The 18,737-nt window shown below is 45.7% G+C and overlaps 1 protein-coding gene across 1 annotated transcript in view; it reads right to left on the reverse strand.

Moving 5' to 3' along the window:
• LOC309658222 (uncharacterized protein) overlaps positions 1-15,592 on the reverse strand; it is a 29,131-nt gene extending 13,539 nt beyond the window's left edge. The window contains exons 1-3 of the mRNA XM_082456625.1: positions 13,579-15,592; positions 11,140-13,289; positions 5,677-6,167 (exon numbers count right to left, since the gene is read on the reverse strand). Of these exons, the coding sequence (XP_082312751.1) occupies positions 5,677-6,005 (329 nt within the window). The 5' untranslated portion in view covers positions 6,006-6,167; positions 11,140-13,289; positions 13,579-15,592. The remainder of the gene's footprint in view (positions 1-5,676; positions 6,168-11,139; positions 13,290-13,578) is intronic.
• Positions 15,593-18,737: the final 3,145 nt, after the last annotated feature.

Consider the following 18,737-nt stretch of genomic DNA (forward strand, 5'->3'; position numbering starts at 1 on the left):
TAGATCCTGAGAAGTAGCTGCAGTAACTGAACAGTGTGCTGTTTCCCAGACTTCAGTCACTAGCATAGCCACACCATGATTTTTGCTGTTTCTGTGGTCCTCTATTATTATTATTATTTTTATTATTTTAAAATATATATTTAAAAATAATTTCCCCACTTAATAAAATCTATTTTAAAAGAAAAATTTTATGTCATCTGCACAGTTGAAATACTAGTGCCACTTGCTCTAAAGAGAAGTTTTCAGCAAAAGTAAATACAATGAAAACAAAACAATGTGATTAAAATTGAGCTCTGAGGCTGCCTGCCTAAAGCACTGCGCCTGAGGTGTGCTTTCTCTGTACTTAAACGAGAGGGAGGGAGGAAGAGAGAGAGGTTGAGAGAAAGGGTTAGAGGGGTGTTAGGGCTTTACTAGTATCAAAGTCAGGCTTTCAATTTGACGTAATCGGAAGGACTAAAAAACACTGAAAAGAGTACTTCCTCATTTTATGGTCTAATATTATTGCCTATTCAGTATTTTACTTAAGTCATCCTGTGGGTGGTCAGAGTGCAAAGTACACTAGCTGAGCAGTTATGGCATCTTAAAAAGTTAGGACCAGAAGCAGGTAATGAAATCAACTTCCTTCTTGCATAGATGAGGGGATATGAGGACAAACTAAAATTTTTTATTATAGTAAAATACACATAACATGAAATTTACTATTAGTGACATTTAGTATATTCACAATTTTGTGCAACCATCACTGCTATCTAGTTCCAGAACACTTTCATCACCCCAAAGGCCTCCCTGTACCCATTATCAGTCATTCCCCATTTCCCCCTCTCCTAGCCCTGGCAACCACTAATCTGATTTCTGTCTCTATGGATTTGCTGACTCTAGATATTTTATATAAATGGAATCATACAACATCTTGCCTTTTGTATCTGGCTTCTTTCACTTAGCATGATGTTTTTAAGGTTCACCCATGTTGCAGCATGTATTAGTACTTTTCATTCCTTTTTATGGCTGAATAATATTCCATTGTATGGATATACCACATTTTGTTTATCCATTCATCAGCTGATATACATTTGGGTTACTTCCATCTTTTGGCTATTGTGAATAGTGCTGCTATGAACATTCACGTACAAGTTTTTGTTTGAGTCTCTGTTTTCAATTCTTTTGGGTATATACCTAGGAGTGGAATTGTCAGGTCAAATGGTCATTCTATGTTTAAGTTACTGAGTAACTGCCAATCTGTTTTCCATAGGGGCTGTACCATTTTACATTCCCACCAGCAATGTACAAAGGTTCCAAATTCTCCATATCACTGTCATCACACGTTACTTTCTGGGTTTTTTCTTGTTGTTTTAATTATGGCCATTTTAGAGAGATGGACTAACTAACTAACTTTGATGGAGCACAAACTCTCCGTTTCTTCTCTAATTAATTCTCCACTCAGCAGCCAAATTAATCTTTCCAAAATGCACATCTGATCACATCACCCACTTTTTTGATCCCAATCTCTTAGGATGAAGACAAAAAAAACCACCCAAAGTCCTCCAGACCCTGCATGGTCTGGTCCCTGTCTGCCTTTCAACCAGCACCATCCACCCTGGCCTTCTTGCCAGAGCATGGACTGTTCCCTCTGCCTGGAATGCTCCCTTCCCACCCTTTCAAATCTTAGCTCAGGCTTCATTCTCTCAGGAAAGCCACTCCCCACCAGGCCAGGGGGCTGGTCCTCAGCTGTCAGAGCACTGTGCATCTTGCCTTTTTAACACTTACCCCTGTCTGCAGTTACACATTTATTCATGTCATTATTTGATCCTGTCTGGGAGCTCCACCTTCAGTCTGCTGGCAGAGCAGAGTCAGCCAACAAAGCTTTGGACGTTGCTTGAACCTGGAGCAACTGTCTTTTCTCTTTTCCATTCAGTCCTCCCAATAAAGAAGGACAAATTTTTCCTTTCTCTGCATTCCTTTGCTCAAAGACCAACTTTTCCTCCCCAAAAGCCTCATCAAGCATGCAGCGTTGTCTGCTGGGTTTGCTTGATTCTTAAATTCAAAATTTACTTACAGGACAATAAAAAGCATGAACACTGTTAAGGAAATGAAAAGACAAGACAAACTGGGAGAAAATATTTGCAAAGCACACATATATTAAAAGAATTGGGCCTAAGATATATAAAGAACTCTTAAAAATGAATAAGAAGATTTAAAAAAACAATAAGAATGAGCAAAAGATTTGGACACATGACTAAAGAAGATGTACGGAGGGCAAATAACACAAAAAAGATGTTCAATATCATTAGTCATTAGGGAAGTGCAAATTAAAGCCACAAGGGAAACTATACACCTACTAGAATGACTAAATTTGAAAGGACTAACAATACCACATGTTGGTGAGGATGTGGAGCTTCTAGAAATCTCACACATTCTTGGCAGGAATGCAAATGGTACAGCAATTTTGGAAAACAGTTTGGCAGTTTTGATAAAGTTACCATACAACTCAGCAATCTCACTCCTAGGTATCTACCCAAAAGAAAGGAAAACAGACATACATTCACACACAAAGACCTGTAGGCAAATATTTACAGTAGTTTTATTAATAATACCCCCAAACTGGAAACAACTCAATGTCCATAAACTGGGGAATTAGTAAACAAATTGTGGTATATCCATACAATGGAATGCCACTCATCAATAAAAAAGAAATGAATTACTGATACATGCAAAACATGAATGAAAAGCATAATGCTAAGTGGACAAAGCCAGATACAGAAGGTTATATACATATGAAAACGTTTTGTGTTTCAGACTCTAGAAAGACCTCCAAGCAGCTCACAAGATCCCACTGTGAGAGACACGGGGTCTGGACACCAAGGCGGGAAAGCGGGGTAGGGTGGTGGTGGTGTGATGAATTGGGAGATTGGGATTGACATATATACACTAACATGTATAAAATAGATAACTAATAAGAACCTGCTGTATAAAAAATAAATAAATAAAATTCAAAAAAAAAAAAGAGAGACGTGGGGTCTGATGAGGGGAATAAGACTCAGGTTTCCCATATTTAGTTCCTCCGGGGAGGATTTCATCTATATGACACTGGGGAAAACTGTAGGGAAGATCAGTGGTTTCTAGGACTGAAAGTGGGAAGAGATTGACTGCATAGGTGCATGAGAGAAATTTGGGGAGTGTTGAAAATCTTCTACATCTTGATTTTGGTATTGGTTACACAAATGCATACATTTGTCAAAATTTATCAGACATACTCTTAAAAAAAGAGTTAAAAAATTTTTTTTAAACCATTTACAAAAAATTGAAGTATAGTTAATTTACAATGTTGTGTTAGCTTCAAGTGTACAGCAAAGTGACTCAGATATATATGTATATATATACACACACACACACACACACATATATACACATATATACATATATATATGTATATATATATTCCTTTCCAGACTGTTCCATTATAGGTTATTACAAGGCATTGAATATAGTTCCCTGTGCTACACAGTAGGTCCTTGTTATCTATTTTATACATAGTAGTGTGTATATGTATGTTAATCCCAAATTCCTAGTTTATCTCCCCCAAGAGTGAGTTTTATTTTATATAAATTATACCCCAGTAAAACTGACTTAAAAACTTACTTGAGGGGCTTCCCTGGTGGCGCAGTGGTTAAGAATCCGCCTGCCAGTGCAGGGGACACGGGTTCGAGCCCTGGTCTGGGAAGATCCCACATGCCGTGGAGCAACTAAGCCTGTGTGCCACAACTACCGAGCCTGTGCTCTAGAGCCTGCAAGACACAACTACTGAGTCCATGTGCTGCAACTACTGAAGCCCACGCTCCTAGAGCCCATGCTCCGCAACAAGAGAAGCCACTGCCATGAGAAGCCCGTGCACCGCAACGAAGAGTAGCCCTCGCTTACCGCAACTAGAGAGAAAGCCCACGTGCAGCAACAAAGACCCAACGCAGCCAAAAATAAGTAAATAAATAAAAAAATAAATTTATTAAAAAAGAAACTTACTTGAAACTCAACAATAAAAAATAATTTAATTTAAAAATGGGCAAAGGGGGCTTCCCTGGTGGCGCAGTGGTTGAGAGTCTGCCTGCTAATGCAGGGGACACGGGTTCGAGCCCTGGTCTGGGAGGATCCCACATGCCACGGAGCAGCTGGGCCCGTGAGCCACAACTACTGAGCCTGCGCGTCTGGAGCCTGTGCTCCGCAACAGGAGAGGCCACGATAGTGAGAGGCCCGCGCACTGCGATGAAGAGTGGCCCCCACTCGCCGCAACTAGAGAAAGCCCTCGCACAGAAATGAAGACCCAACACAGCCAAAAATAAATAAATAAATTAAAAACCTACCTTTAAAAAAAAAATGGGTAAGATGGTAAATTTGGTTATGTGTATTTGACCACAATTAAAAAAAAAAAACCTTAGAGTACTTTAGGAATATATATATATTTTTTCTGTATACAAAAAAGCCAAGATAGGGAATATATGAAATAAAAAGAGAAGACCTTCTCTGCTCCTCTTTTTTTCCCTAGTACATGCTCTCATTCCCATTTCCTGCTGAGAACCATACATTCAAACATATAGCTTTAAAATGTATGTAAATGGAATGAAACTATATGTATGGTCATGTAATCTGCCTTTTCCATAGTGTTCACCTCATTTTAGAGATTTTCTATGTCAGTATACAGCCAGGGACCTCATTCTTTCTAACCACCACACTGCATTTCACAGCGGGGCTGTGCATAATCTATCTAAGCGTTTTTCTCTGGATGGGCAGTTACATCATTTCCATTTTTCCCTTCTACAGACAAAGCTGCAGTAAACATCCTTGTACATCCCTGTGGGCTTGTAAGAGTCTCCCCGTGGGTCAGAGGCCTACAAGTGCTCTGCTGAAGGAATGTTTACTTGAAATGTTTCAGATATTGCCAAACTGTCCTCCAAAATGTCTGCACTAAGATCACCCCTTAGCACTGCATGAGGTTGCCTTTGTCTTCACACTCTCACCAGATTTTCAATTTAAAAACTATTTCCTGCTGTGCTTTCAGAGGCCTCCAGAACGCCAGCCACACCGCCCACTCTTTCCACTGACACAGTGGGGACCAGCTAGGTTGTGTTTCTGTTGTCTCTCCCTCTAGGAATGCCCTCCCTTCCTCTCCCCTCACTTCCCCTCCACTTTGCCTTTCCAAATCCTTCCAGGTGGTCTGCAGCTCCCCCTCCTCAGCAGTCTTCCTGGACGCCCCTGCCTCACCTTCTGCCTGGAGGCCTCCATGCAGTCAAGGCTTACCTAACTGCACTTTCCACTGCTTCTTCAACAGCTCCTGTTTCTTTATCTAGAGCTTCTCAGATTTCCCACTAAAAAATCCCTAACAGCAGGAGAGAGTGAATACAGAACCCAGAATGTCTGGGGAGGTCAACTGCAAGTGGCTATAGGGAGAGGAAAGTTTCTTTCAAGTCCCTTGTTTATCTTAAAATTCTAGTTTTATATTAAAAGTGTTTTAATTCTTGTCTCACCCCATAAAACTGGCGCTCCAGGAGATGCCCCACATTTATCCCATAGTTTTGTGAAGTCCCTGGCACGTCTCTGTATATAGCCCAGGGAGAAAAATGCAGTCTGAATCTGATCTTCCTCACTAGTCCCAAAGCTCTCCAGAAAGGGACTCAGATGTACACCTACCTGTCGGGTACAGGGAAGAAGTTCAGTAAATCCACTCCCTTGGTGTTTGGTGCACTTCCGTCTCTTTGACTTGAATCCTGGGGAGGCCAGTGAATTGCAAAGCAACTTGGTGCTTTCACACCCCCGTCGCTTAGGAGCGTTGGACGGCAGGTGGCGCCCGGGTCCGCCTCACTGCCGAGCTTGCCCCACTCCCAGCACCAGCTCAGGGGAAGGGGCCGTGGAGCGGTCTCGGTCACTGCGATGTCTAAAGAACTGTTTCCCCGTCTCTGCACGTACAGAGGAAGGAAGCCCGGCTGTGGGCGGCAAGGAGAGGCCCCGGGAGGCTTCATTTCTGCTGCGCGTAGATGGAGACGCGGCGGCGGCGCCGGCCCCGGGCGCCCGCAGGAGAGCCCCGCGCACCTGGGCGTGCACTGCGCCCCCGCCCGGAATGGCGAAGGTAGCTTCCGGCAGTTGCAGAAAACACAGAAACCGAACGCCAAATGTTTATGAGCCTGCAAGAGGAGGAAATTGAAACTTCCTGGTGTGATTGAAAAGGCATGAAAACAGCTGCTGTTTGGTTTCTGGAAACCGTGTCCCCGAGCATGTTACAGCATCGCCCTTTTACCCCCAGGCCTGGCTTCTTCCTCGCTGGAGGCAGAGGTGGGGAGGTCAACAATCTGGGGCAGAAGGGTCAGATGAGAGGTTCCCTTTCTCTGAAGCCACCTGGGCTTAAGGCAGGTGGCAGACAAAAGTCAGTGACTAGGGGAGAGAGGAATGGCTCTTCCAACTCAGTGTTTACCCAAGTGGGTCCCCGAAGACAGTATACCCTGCAGGGGATCTGGAGGGGAGTAAAATCTGATCCTTTTCCTGACGGGGTGCATGTTGAAGTACAGTGCTTCTTAACATGTCTACAGACCACCTGGATCATTTGCTAAAAATGCAGTTTACGGAGCTTTACTAAATCAGATGGAGGAGGCCAGAGGTGGTAGCACCCAGTCTGTATTTCTAATAAGCCCCTGAGTAGTTCTTCTACTCTCTGAGTCTGAGAACCACAGCCCCAGCTCTGTGTACCAAAAGCTGGCAGCGCAGATACAAGAACCAGCCTCTGAGTGCCCACGTCCTTCCAAACTGGGTTAGCTCTAGTCCCACCCTTCGAGGGTGCAAATTTGGTCATACGAAAAAGTATAATCAGTATTTCTGCCTAGTTAACCCCCATCTATCAAACCTCAGGCCCTCTGAGAGAGTCTCCCCCAATATTTCTGGAGCCCCTGTGAGTTTCTTTTCTCCCCCCACCTCCATAATAACTGCTTCCCGCAAGTTGCATCAAAGAGTAGCCACAAGTGTAACCAGTGCAGCTCCTTCTCCTGGTGCCTCCAGAGCTCACTCTCTCCTGTGGGGTTAAGTCCCCACCCGCTCAAAGCTGCAAACCCTCAAGGCCAGATGGAGGTGTCTCCCCTTTAGGTCTCACAGCACCCAAACCAAGCTTTGTTCCAAACAGAATGCTTCCGTTTCTAACTCAGGATCAGATTTTGTCACCAGGGCCCAGAGGTAGCGCTGCTTGGGCTCCCAGAGTCCCAAAGTTCTTTGAGGAAAGAGCTTCTTCAGAGATTAAAAGTGGTGTACTGGTAAACTGCTTTCCACAAAAGAAAAATCAAAGCCCTGATTTGTCATGTTTACCGATTTCTGTGGTATAAATATTCCCATCACTGCAGATTTTAAGCAAAGTTGGAAAGAGATGCTCATAATCAGTCTCACAGCTGGGAAAAGGCAGCACTGGCACAACACTCCCTGAGGGCTGGCCAGGGACCAGATACCAAAACATCATTCATCCATTCAACAACTATTTACTGAGTGCCTGCTATGTGCCAGTTGCTATTCTCTGATCTGGGGATCCAGAAGTAAATACAAGGGATCAAGCTCTTGCCCAGGTAGAGTTCACCTTCTAATGGAGGAGACAGCCCATAAATAAATAAGTAAACAAACAGGTCAGCTCTTGATAAGTGCTATAAAATAAGGAAAGCCAGGTAAGGAGCTACAGTGATGGGTGGTCTATTTTAGAACCAGTGATCAGCAAAGGCCTCTCTGAGGTGGTAACATCTGAATTGAGTCCCAAAGGGGTGAAAACTGTAAATATCTGGAGTAGCACAGGCAGAGGGAACAGCAAGAGCAGAGACCCTAAGAAAGGCGTATCCCTGGTGTGTTCATCAAGGGGGCCAGTGTGTGTCTAGAGCAGAGGGAGGGGAGAGTATAGCAGAGGAGGTGGGAGAAGAAATGGGGGAGCGGAGCATTGCATGCAGTGTGGATTTCTTGTAGTCGGAACTCATTGGAGTGTTTGAGCAGGGGCATGGTCTCATTTACTTTTCAAACGGACCATTCTTGCAGCTGGGGAGGGTGGTACAGATGGACCGTTTTCTAAGGGGGAAGCAGGGAGTTGAGCTGGGAGGCAACTACTGGAGAAGGTGATGGTGGTGGTGGTGAGAAGTGGATGGATTCCAGACACATTTTGCAAAAGAGGCCATCAAACATTTTGATGGTTGATGTGGGGTTTGAGATCCACAGGGAAGTCAAAGAGACTCTGGGATATTTGGTTTGTGTAATCAGGTGAATGGTGATACAGTTACTGGGATTCAGGAGGAACCAAGAGGTCAGTTGGGAGCATGTTAAGTTTGAGCTGCCTATGCAAGGCCTGGGCTGGTGACATGATTTCGGAGTCATCACGGTGTGGATAGACTTTAACGCCTCGGGAGTGGATGAAGTCACCAGGGAGGGAAGAGGAAGATCCAAGGACGGAGCAGTGGGGACCTTCAACACCGAGAGGATGGGAAGATGAGAAGGCTCTCTGCTGAGGAGTGGTCAGCGAGCTTGGAAACTGTGCAAAAGAAGCGCTTAAAAGTACAAAGGAGCCTGATCAGTTGTGCTAAATGCTGCTGAGAGGTGCAGGAAGATGAGGACTGAGAAAAAGCTTGGCTTTGGCAGCATCGAGGCCCTTCATGACAAGCATGGTTCCCAGGGAGTGGTGGGGACGAAAGCCTGTTTACAAAGGATGGGAGAGGAAACGGGGGAGAGCAAGTGCAGACATGGAGTGTAAACACGAAGGGGGGTTCTGTCAAGGGAAATAAAGAAGTAGGTTGACAGCTGGAGGGCAGGCACTGTAGGTCGGCAGAGGGAGAGCGGTAGTAAGGGGGAGAATCCTGCCCAGGTGTTTCCTTGGGTGCACCACAGCCAGGGGCTGGCCAGCCTCTCGGGCTCTCTGGGGCAGCAGAGTGTTCCGGTTGGGAAGGGGAAGCCCTGCTGACTCTGCTGTGTCAGGACAGCCACCAGCCTCTGCCCTGGGAGCCCCTTCCTGTGAAACCTGCTGGCTTGTCCTGGGGTCAGCTAGGGAGGGATGGAAGGAGGCTGCTTCAACCCTGATGCTGCAGCAGGTGCTTCCTCATCAATCCCTGCTTTGCGGAAGCTCATAAGGGATGGTCTTGAGCTCGATTAGCTGTGTGGACTGGATTCCTCAGCCAGGTGTGGAGTCAGCGAGCTTCATCCTGACGTGTATCACACATGCGGAGCATCTAAGTGGCTGGATTCACCCTTTGGATGGGGATTGATTGGACATTTGGGTCGTGAGTGACTGGGTGATAATTGTGACTTTCATTCATGTTTCTGCCCCATGCCTTTCTGCCCTTTCCCTTCATTCAAGCAGACAGTAGGCTTTGTGCTTCACTCCTTCCAGTGAGGCATGGATGGCGGAAGCAGGAGAAGCTTGCAAGGTTTCCCGGCTTTTGTTTTCTAAAAGCTCAAGACTAGAGACAGGGCAGAGTCAGAGGGAAGGAGTAGGGAGCTTGGAGAAGCAGGAAGGTGAGAGGTGCTTCCTTCAACATACAAAGAAGGTTGTTCCAGGTAAGGGGTGTGTAGAGCAAAGTCAGAGGGGCTGCTCGATTCAAATTCTGGCTTTGCCACCTGGAAGCCACCTAATCTTGGACTAGTTACTTAAACTACTCTAAGCCTAAAAATGAGACAATAATAATGTCTACCTCACTCATGTGTTCTAACATTTTGGCTTTAGTCCCAGGGTTCTTGGGGTACCTGTTAAGGACTGAATTGTGTACTCCCCGCCGCTGCCCGCCCCCCTCCACCAAGTTCATATATTGAAGTCCTAACCCCCACTACTTCAGAATGTGACTGTATGTGGAGAGAGGGTCATTAAAGAGGTCAGCAATATAAAATGAGGTCATTAGAGTGGACCCTAATCCAATATGACTGGTGTCCTCAGAAGAAGAGGACATTTGGACACAGACAGGTACAGAGGAAAGACTGTGTGAGGACACAGGGAGAAGACAGCCATCGACAAGCCAAGCGGAGAGGCCGCAGAAGAAACCAACCCTGCTGACATCTTGATCTGACTTCTGGCTTCCAGAACAATGAGAAAAAAAATTTATACACACACCCAGGACTATTATTCAGCCTTGAAAGAGAAGGAAGTCCGTTTGCAACCATATGGATGAACCTGGAGAACATTATGCTAAGTGACATAAGCCAGACACAGAAGACAAATACTGTATGATCTCACTTACATATGGAATCTAAAAACACTGAACTTACAAAAACAAAGAGTAGAATGGTAGTCGCCAGGGGCTGGGAGGTGTGGGAAATGGGGAGATGTTGGTCAAAGGATACAAAGTTTCAGTTATGCAGGATGAATAAGTTCTGGAGATCTGATGTACACCATGGTGACTATAGTTAATAATACTGTATTGTATACTTGAAATTTGCTAAGAGAGTGTTCTTGCCACACACACAAAAAGGTGACATGTGCGGCGATAGATATGTTAATTAGCTTGATTGTGGTAAGCATGTCACAGTGTATACTTATATCAAAACATCATGTTGGGCTTCCCTGGTGGCGCAGTGGTTGAGAATCTGCCTGCCAATGCAGGGGACACGGGTTCAAGCCCTGGTCTGGGAGGATCCCACATGCCGCGGAGCAACAGGGCCCGTGAGCCACAACTACTGAGCCTGCGCGACTGGAGCCTGTGCTCCGCAACAAGAGAGGCCGCGAGAGCGAGAGGCCCGCGCACCGCGATGAAGAGTGGCCCCCGCTCGCCGCAACTAAAGAAAGCCCTCGCACAGAAACGAAGACCCAACACAGCCAAATATAAATAAATAAATAAATAAAAATTAAAAAAAATATCATGTTGTACACATTAAATATATACAATTTTAACTTTTTTGTCAATTATACCTCTATAAAGCTGGGGGAAAAATCAAACCACAAAGTACAAACCCTTCCTGGCCTTAGGGGTAATGGTTATAAGTGTGGGTTCCAGGGTCATACTGTCTAAGTAGAAATCTTAGGTCTTCCCTTATTTATGGGTTATCTGTTGCCGTAAAGCAAAACTGGTGGTGCAAAACAGCAACAGTCCTTCATTATTATCTATCATGATGCTGGGTGTTAATTGAGCTCAGCTGGGTGGTTCTCACTCAAGGTTCACTTACATGTCTGGTGGTTGAGGCTGGCTGTTGGCTGGGACCTCAGCTGGCAGGAACATCTACTGTGGCCTCTTCATGTGGCCTGGGCTTCCTCATAAAATGACAGGTGGGTTCCAAGGGCAAGCATCCCAAGAGAGAAAGACATGGGGATTGAATTATGTTACATGACTTTAGAAGTCCCACGGGGTCACTTCTGCTGCATTCTATTCAAGGAGTGAATAATTAGACTTCACCTCTTAATAAGATGAACCTGCAGAAGTATTTTAAAACCACCACATCTTCCAAAGTCTGCATCCTTAGCTTCTCCAAGCTTCAGTTTCCTCATCTATAAAGTAATGGTAAACGTAGTCCCTTGTTCATAGAAATGCTATGAGAATTAAATGAGAAAATGTGTGTGTAAACCCCCTAGCACAGTGCCTGGCACATAGCAATTGCTCAGAGATAGTGCTTATTCTAGGGATTATCTCATTACTGTCCACCCAAGCCTTTGAGGTAGGCATTTGATCTCCATTTCACAGAGCGGGGGACAGAGATCCTAAGATGATATGTAACTTTCCCAACCCAAACATCTTCCCAATTCTCAATAAGGGTTCCCCTCTGGGAAGGACAGGTGACATTGGAAAACAGTTACAACTGAGTTTCTGAAGGCCTGGGATAAGCAGAAAGCCTCGCCTGGAACAGTGTTCCTCAAACTACAGTTCTTGCAATGTGAAATTAAGTTAGTGAACCACAATTGGCACTTTTTAAAAAGTGACATCTAATGATACAAAATGAGAAATATCAGAGTACATTTTGTAAGTAAGGATAAATTTTATGAAACTTTTGTTCCTTATATCTGTATGCATTAGTGGTTTTCAACTGTGGGCAATTTTGTCTCCCAGGAGACATGTGGAGATGTCTGGAGACAATTTTAATTGTCACAACTGAAGGGGGCAGGAAATGCTACTGACATCGAGTGGGTAGAGGCCAGGGATGTTGCTACATATCCTACAATTCTCAAGACAGCCCCCTCCCCACTCCCTAGCGATGAATTATCCAACTCAAAATTTCAACAGTGAGGAGACTGAGAAACCTTGATATCTGTATATCTATATCTACATGTACTGAGTTGCAATGTGCAGTGTTCCATCCTGTGGGTTGCATTCAAAGAGTGTGAGAGCCCCTAGACTAGCAGACTCCTGAGTGAGTCCAGCTCCTGAATCTAGTTCTGCCACCGAGATTTGCTCACCAGGCCCTGGTAGCATCTGCCCCTACTCGGATGATCTGAATGCACTATTCATTTTCTCCTGGTTTTCTTTTATTGTCAGCTCTCCCCAGAGAGGACTTCTCTCAGAAGAGTTGGGAGTGTGGACATAATGTAGCTTTAGAAGAGAACCCTCTAACACCTGTTAACCCTGGTTCAGACAAAAGCTTTTAACTTTCCTGTTGGCCAGTGCTGAGACCCTAGGTTTTCCCTGTTTCCTCACAGCGAGGATACTGACCTAATCACTATTACTAGTTGAGCATTTCCTATATGCCCAACCCTTCTCAGTTCCAAGCATTGGCTCATTTATTCCTCATTTATTATAGCAACTATGTGAAGAAGACTCTATCATGGCAGTCTTACTAGTGTGGGAACTGAGGCTCAGGGAGGTTAAATCACTTCACTGGGACCACACAGCTGCTGAATAGCAGAGCCAGGGTTTGAACTCAGCCCTAATGACCAGGGAGTACCGCCACTTTCCAAGCTATGTTTTGATTGGAATCTAGGCTTGAAACACATCTATCACACAGACAGATCCAGTAGGAGAGAACAAATTCTAGGTTGGGGCCAGGCAGTGTGGAGTCTTGTTCTGACTCTCCCCTTCATCAGCCAAGTGACCTGGGAAAGGAACTTTTAGCGGTTCAGCTTCCTGGTCTGTCAGGTGGGGATTCCCGTACCTGCTCAGCCTGTCGTAGGAAAACTGTGCTCTGGCATCACTTTGGACGTGCAACTGCTTGGGCCAGACCTTTACACACCCACCCTGTCACCTCTCACATCTCTCACCTCTTTTAGACTCGTCCTCGTCCAGGTTCTCATCTCTGACCTCTTAGAGCCTCCTGTATTCGTCAGCTCGGGCTGCCAAACCAACTCCACAGACTGGGTGGCAGACATTTCTTTCTCGCAGTTCTGGGGGCTAGAAGTCCAAGATCAAGGTGCCGGCAGACGCTGTCCTTGGTGAGGACCCTGTTCCTGACTTGCAAGCGGCTGCCTTCTCACTGGGTCCTCCCGTGGTGCAGAGAGGAAGCGCTGCTCTCTCTCCCTCTTCTTATAAGGGCACCGATCCAATCATAGAGGCCCTACCCTCGTGACCTCAGCTAAACTAATTACCTCCCAAAGGCCCCACCTCCTAACACCATCACATCGAAGGTTAGGGCTTCAACCTGCATCCTTTCTCCCTTGAATTCCCAAAGCCCTTTACTTACACGCCTCCAATGGCACTGACGATGTCTGTGTCCCTTCAGAATTCATGTTTGGAGGGAATGTCCAATCTCCTCTTCCAGACTGAAATTTTCATGAGTGCAAAGGCTGCGTTTTACTTGCCTTTGTTTCTTTGGCTCCCAGCTCAACAATCATTTGTAGACTAAATGAAAGAACAAATGGGGGCGTGACATACAGGTGTAAGTGGTTGCCGGATTTCAGGTGGTGTTTGGCAGAGACACAAACATGCTTTCAGCAGAAGCAGCTGGCACTCTATGTGAGGGCAGTCACCAGGTTTTAGCACTTTCCTCTGCTCACGAGCAGTTCTGGAAGCTTCTTACATAGATGCTGCTTTTCTGAATGAGGCCATCAGCAAGGGCCAATGCTGTTTATCTTACTAATCACGATGAGGTTGTCTCCAAAAATAACTTGTCTCTGAGGATTGTGCATTGAGGAGAGAACAAAAGTGGCATCATAGATCGGCAGAGCTTAGGGGTTGTCTTTGGCTCAATGCTTCTGATTGTCAGATGGTAGACAGAAGCCTAAAGAGGGTGGAGACTTAGGGGCTGGGCTATGACCAGATACCTGGCCTTTAGACTCCCATCTCCACCAAGCCAGTGTATGAAAGCACTAACAATGGAACCACAGGGGGTGTTGGGTAGGCAGGGCCCAGCTGACATTCTTCAGATGCCACTTCCTACAGGAAGCCTTCCCTGACCAGAACTGCCCCCTGCCCCAGCTCCCATCATCAAGTTAGAGATAGGAGCCCCTGCCATGAGCTCCCCTAGCACTCTGTTCTCCTACTGTGATAGCACTCCCACACTCATGGTGAGGTAACATACACTCGTTCATTCAAAAATATTCGAACACTTAACCATGTGGCAAGCACTACTTTAGATGCTGAGGATACAACGGTGAACAAAACAGAAAAAAAACCCCACCCTCATGGAACTTGTATTTCTAGTGTGCCTGGGGAGACAGACAGACAAAAAAACATAAAAACATAAAATATAAAACATGCTAGGCAGCAATAAGTGCTGTGGAGAAAATAAAAGTGGGAAAGGGCTATAGGAGGGGCTAGATGATGTGGGCAGTGAGGAGGTCAGTTTTAAATAGGACACTCAGAGGAATCAGATGACCCCTGAGAGGTGACCCTTGAGCAAAGATGCGAAGGAGGTGAGGGAGGAAGCCGTGAGGAGAGAAGGGGATCTAGGTAGAGGGGCCAGCAAGTGCAAAGGCCCTGAGCGGGGAGCCAGGCTCCCCAGTTTGAGGAACAGCAGAGGCCAGCGTGGCTGGAGCAGAGTGGGGAAGGAGAGGGCTGGGAGGTTAGAGCAGGAACGGGAGCAGATTGAACATCTGTCCCCTCCCCACCTCCCAATACCCGCACTTCAGCGAACTAACTCATACACCGAGGCTCTGACTGTAGCCAAGCCAGCCAGGAGCAAGCCACTCATTGACTAAGGGAAAGGTTTTCCAGGGGAAGCCAAAGAAAAACATGGCCAATTCTTGGTTCTTACGTTTCAGAAGGCAGGTCCAGGTGTAGTGTGGGAAGACTGTGGAAGGATGCAATTTCTTCTAAGTTGACCCAGCCATGCCTTTGTATCCTGACTCTCACCCTTATCCAGACTAAATAAAGATTCCATGCACTGGTGGGGTAAGGTGAAGAGCGTATTGAAGGAATCTGCTGAGAGGAGTGGGGTAGCTAGAGGCCGCCATGTCTGTTTCCAGGGCTGGGTGGAAGTCAAACCCTAATCTGAGCTGAGGAGTGGCTGCTCTCCTACTTTTTGGCATCTGGTGAGGACCTCTTGGTGACAGCAGGCAGAAGGAGGCCTGTTCTTCATCTGGAGGAGTGACGCTCAGTACTTTGCTTAGGTCCCATGCAGCCCGCTCCCAAGATCCCAGGGCACTTATCCATCACCTCCATGCCCCAAATGGAAGATGGAGCCTGACACTTGGGGTCTCACCAAGTGAGGATGGTGGTAGATGCCCAGTTCCTGTCACACACTCAAATTCCCTGGTGACCTGCCTACCTCTCATCCAGGCTGGGCTCCCCGAGGGCTAGCGTATCTCGTGTGTATATTTCTCTCTGGATTTGGCTACTTCTGTATATCAAGGGAGTAAAATCTGTTGAAGAGTTTATGGGTTCCATGTGTCTGTTGGGAGATTTGGGGGGCATGAATTGTAGGTGACATTTGGGCTGTTATGCTTACTTTTCTTTGGTTTTCACCAGATTCTTAAAGGAGCTTCTGGTTTAAGAAAGTCGAGAACTGCGGGAAAGGAGGATATGTAAGGTGGCCCACAGGTAATAAAAACAATGCCTAGTCTGGGCCAAGCTCTTTCATATTTTGTCTCATCCCAACCTTGTGAGGCCAGTGCTAACCACATCCCCTATTTCCACACAGGGCAATCGGCCTCAGGCCTAAGTAGCTGGTTCAGACAGTGCAGTGGGCCTTGAACCCGGGTACATGCTCAGAGCAGCCCTATGTCCCCTCCTCCCACTCCTTCGTCACGGGATGCACTATCCCTAAGACATCCAGACTTCTCTCACACACCTATTCTGGCTTTGTCACTCTAGAATGTTCTATAACATTATTTTATTAAATTTCACTTTTCCGTTTAGTTTGGGCTGATCATCACCTTGAGTAATATGTTTTTTTCATGCTGTAAGACATAAAATTCTTTTACTCTGTCATAAACTTGTGTCTTTCTTCTTCAAGGTGGACCCTGAGTCCTAAAACCCTGATATCTGATGAATAGAACCAAATTTGTTTTGTCTTTTTACTCAGATTTTCTAAACGTCATGTATCAAAGTAATGAATTAAATAACTAATACCTCTGCAAATAGCTACCACTTATTGGATGTTCTCCAAGTGACTGGCATGGTGTCATTTTTTACCCTCATGATCTCATTTGATCCTCCTAATGCCCCTATGAAGTAAGTACTATTATTATCCCTATTTTACAGTTAAGGAAACTGAGGTTTAGAACCCATGGCAGGAGTGGGATTTGAGCCCAGAGCTGCAGGATTAACTACTACCCTTGCCAAGCCACTTCCTTCTTTACTTCGGTTGGTGTAAGGATGTATCCCTGTGCATGCCTCAGGGGTGACAAACGACCCAGCAGTATTTGGGTAGTTAAGAGATGATAAAGTAGGCTGCTTTGTGGCCAGCTGTGAGGTCAGAGCAGAGAGGACCTGTTCACCCCAAGGGCTCCTGATGAACTCGTGGCCTTCCTTGGGGTAGACCACAGTGAGGCAGCCTGGAGAGGTCAGCATAATGCAGGCCCTGGCTGGGGGCAGATATGGAACCTAGCACTCTCCAGGGATGTGAGCCACTGCTTGGCCAATCTTCCTTCTGGAAAGAGATAGGAGGCTGCCACTGCTTCTTTGTGCTGCCTGGGTAGCCTCCAAGAACCAATAATGTGTGAGGTCATTGTAACTGAGCAGCTCAGGAAATACCTTTGGTGACTGTGGCTTCAGATATCTGAAGTCCAAATTATAACTTGCATTTGCCCAGTGATTCACAGTTCAGTATTTATACCACAGTGATCTCATCGAATCCTTTGTGCTTCCTGCTAGGCTGTGAAGATCATGTCCATTTGATAGATGGAGAAACAGATGAGAAGAGGCAGGTAAATTGCCCAAGGTTACCCAGAGCCAAGACTTGAACCCAGGTCCTACTGACTCCAAGTCCCATTCACCAGTGATTTTCAAACTTCATGCTGTGGAGCCCTCAGGTGCTTGGGGCAGGCAAGGGGAAGGGGCTGAAGATGTGGAGGAGGAGGCCAAGGGGGCGAGGCTCTGTCCTCCTTTCCTCACTTCACTGCAGACCGCACTTGTATCAGGATTCTGTGTCAGACTTGTTTGAAAGACTTGTGTTGCTAAGCAAATGTTTCCAGAGGACTACCCCAAACTGTTCCTTCTTCTCTGGGAATGGGGTGCAGGCTCTTCCTTCCCTAGGACTCCCTTTTCTCTATAGCAGCAAGAAGAAACCTACTCTCTGTTGGAGGATATACTCAACTCCAAGATGGCAGCACAAGGGAGGAGAAAATGTACTGCACAGGGATATAGCAGATCCAGGTCTTAGTCCTAGGTTAGTGTGACTTGGCAAGTTATTTACCTCAGTCTCTCCATCTGTAAAGATGAGGGGATTGGCCTTGATAATTCTGAACATCCATTTTTTTCAAATAACTAGTGAATCTGTGGTATCATGCTTAGTTCATAGGATCTTAAACAGAGGTGAGTCACTTGAAATTGTATGAAAATGTAACTTTTTTGTATGTGCATTTTTTTTCCTGGAAGGTATATCTATAGCTTTCATTACAGTCTCAAAGGGGTCTGTGATACAGAACATCTAGCTTCTCTGGATTTCTTCTTTATTTTTCTTTTTTTGGCAGATATGCTGGGAAATCTTATTTCTCCTTGGGGAGGGGGCTCAAGTTGTAAGAATGGTGTGAGAAAGCTATTTGCAGAAAGGAAACAAGTGTAACATATAAAGATAAGCAGAGCTAAAAGATGGGAGCTAGATGAATGATAAGAGCCGGTGAGCAAGCTAACAATACTGTTTAAGCCCCTGGATCCAGCCATGCCTGATACCCCTACACTTTTCAGCTAAATAAATGACTGCCCCTCCTCCATTAAGGGATTTTCTATTTCAATCGCCTATAGAATAAATGATTGATGTGCCAATATTACTGGAAGAAGCTCTTACCATTTGAAAAATTAATGAATCTCAACTTAGAAAACGCAAAGCAGGAAGAGAAAGGGACTGGGGTGGGGGTTTTCCTCTTAAGCTTTTTTTTTAATTTCAGGGAAGAAAAATGCTCCCTGTTTTGTTCCCTATCCTTTATTCTTTTAGCAAACCAGTGGCTTTTAGAGGCAGAAAAGACCTTAGAATCAATCTTGTCATTACATAGATGGGAAACCAAAATCCAGAGGAGATGTGACTTTCTCAAGGTCATAGAGTAAATCGGTAGCAGCGCTGAGACTAGAACGGAAGTTACCTTCTTCAAGGTATGCTCCTCCTCTCTGCGTGACTTTCCTCGGTGCTTCTTTCCCAGGCAGGCTCGCCAGTTAGCCGAGCTTAGGAGGGTTCTTGTGCCCATATGTGTTGCATTGACACATGGATCCTTATCTTGTCCAGAAAATTCTGCAGTCTGGCTCTCT

The sequence above is a fragment of the Balaenoptera physalus genome (genome assembly GCF_965194825.1).
Source record: "Balaenoptera physalus genome assembly, chromosome: 3".
In the NCBI taxonomy this organism is placed as follows: Eukaryota; Metazoa; Chordata; class Mammalia; order Artiodactyla; family Balaenopteridae; genus Balaenoptera; species Balaenoptera physalus.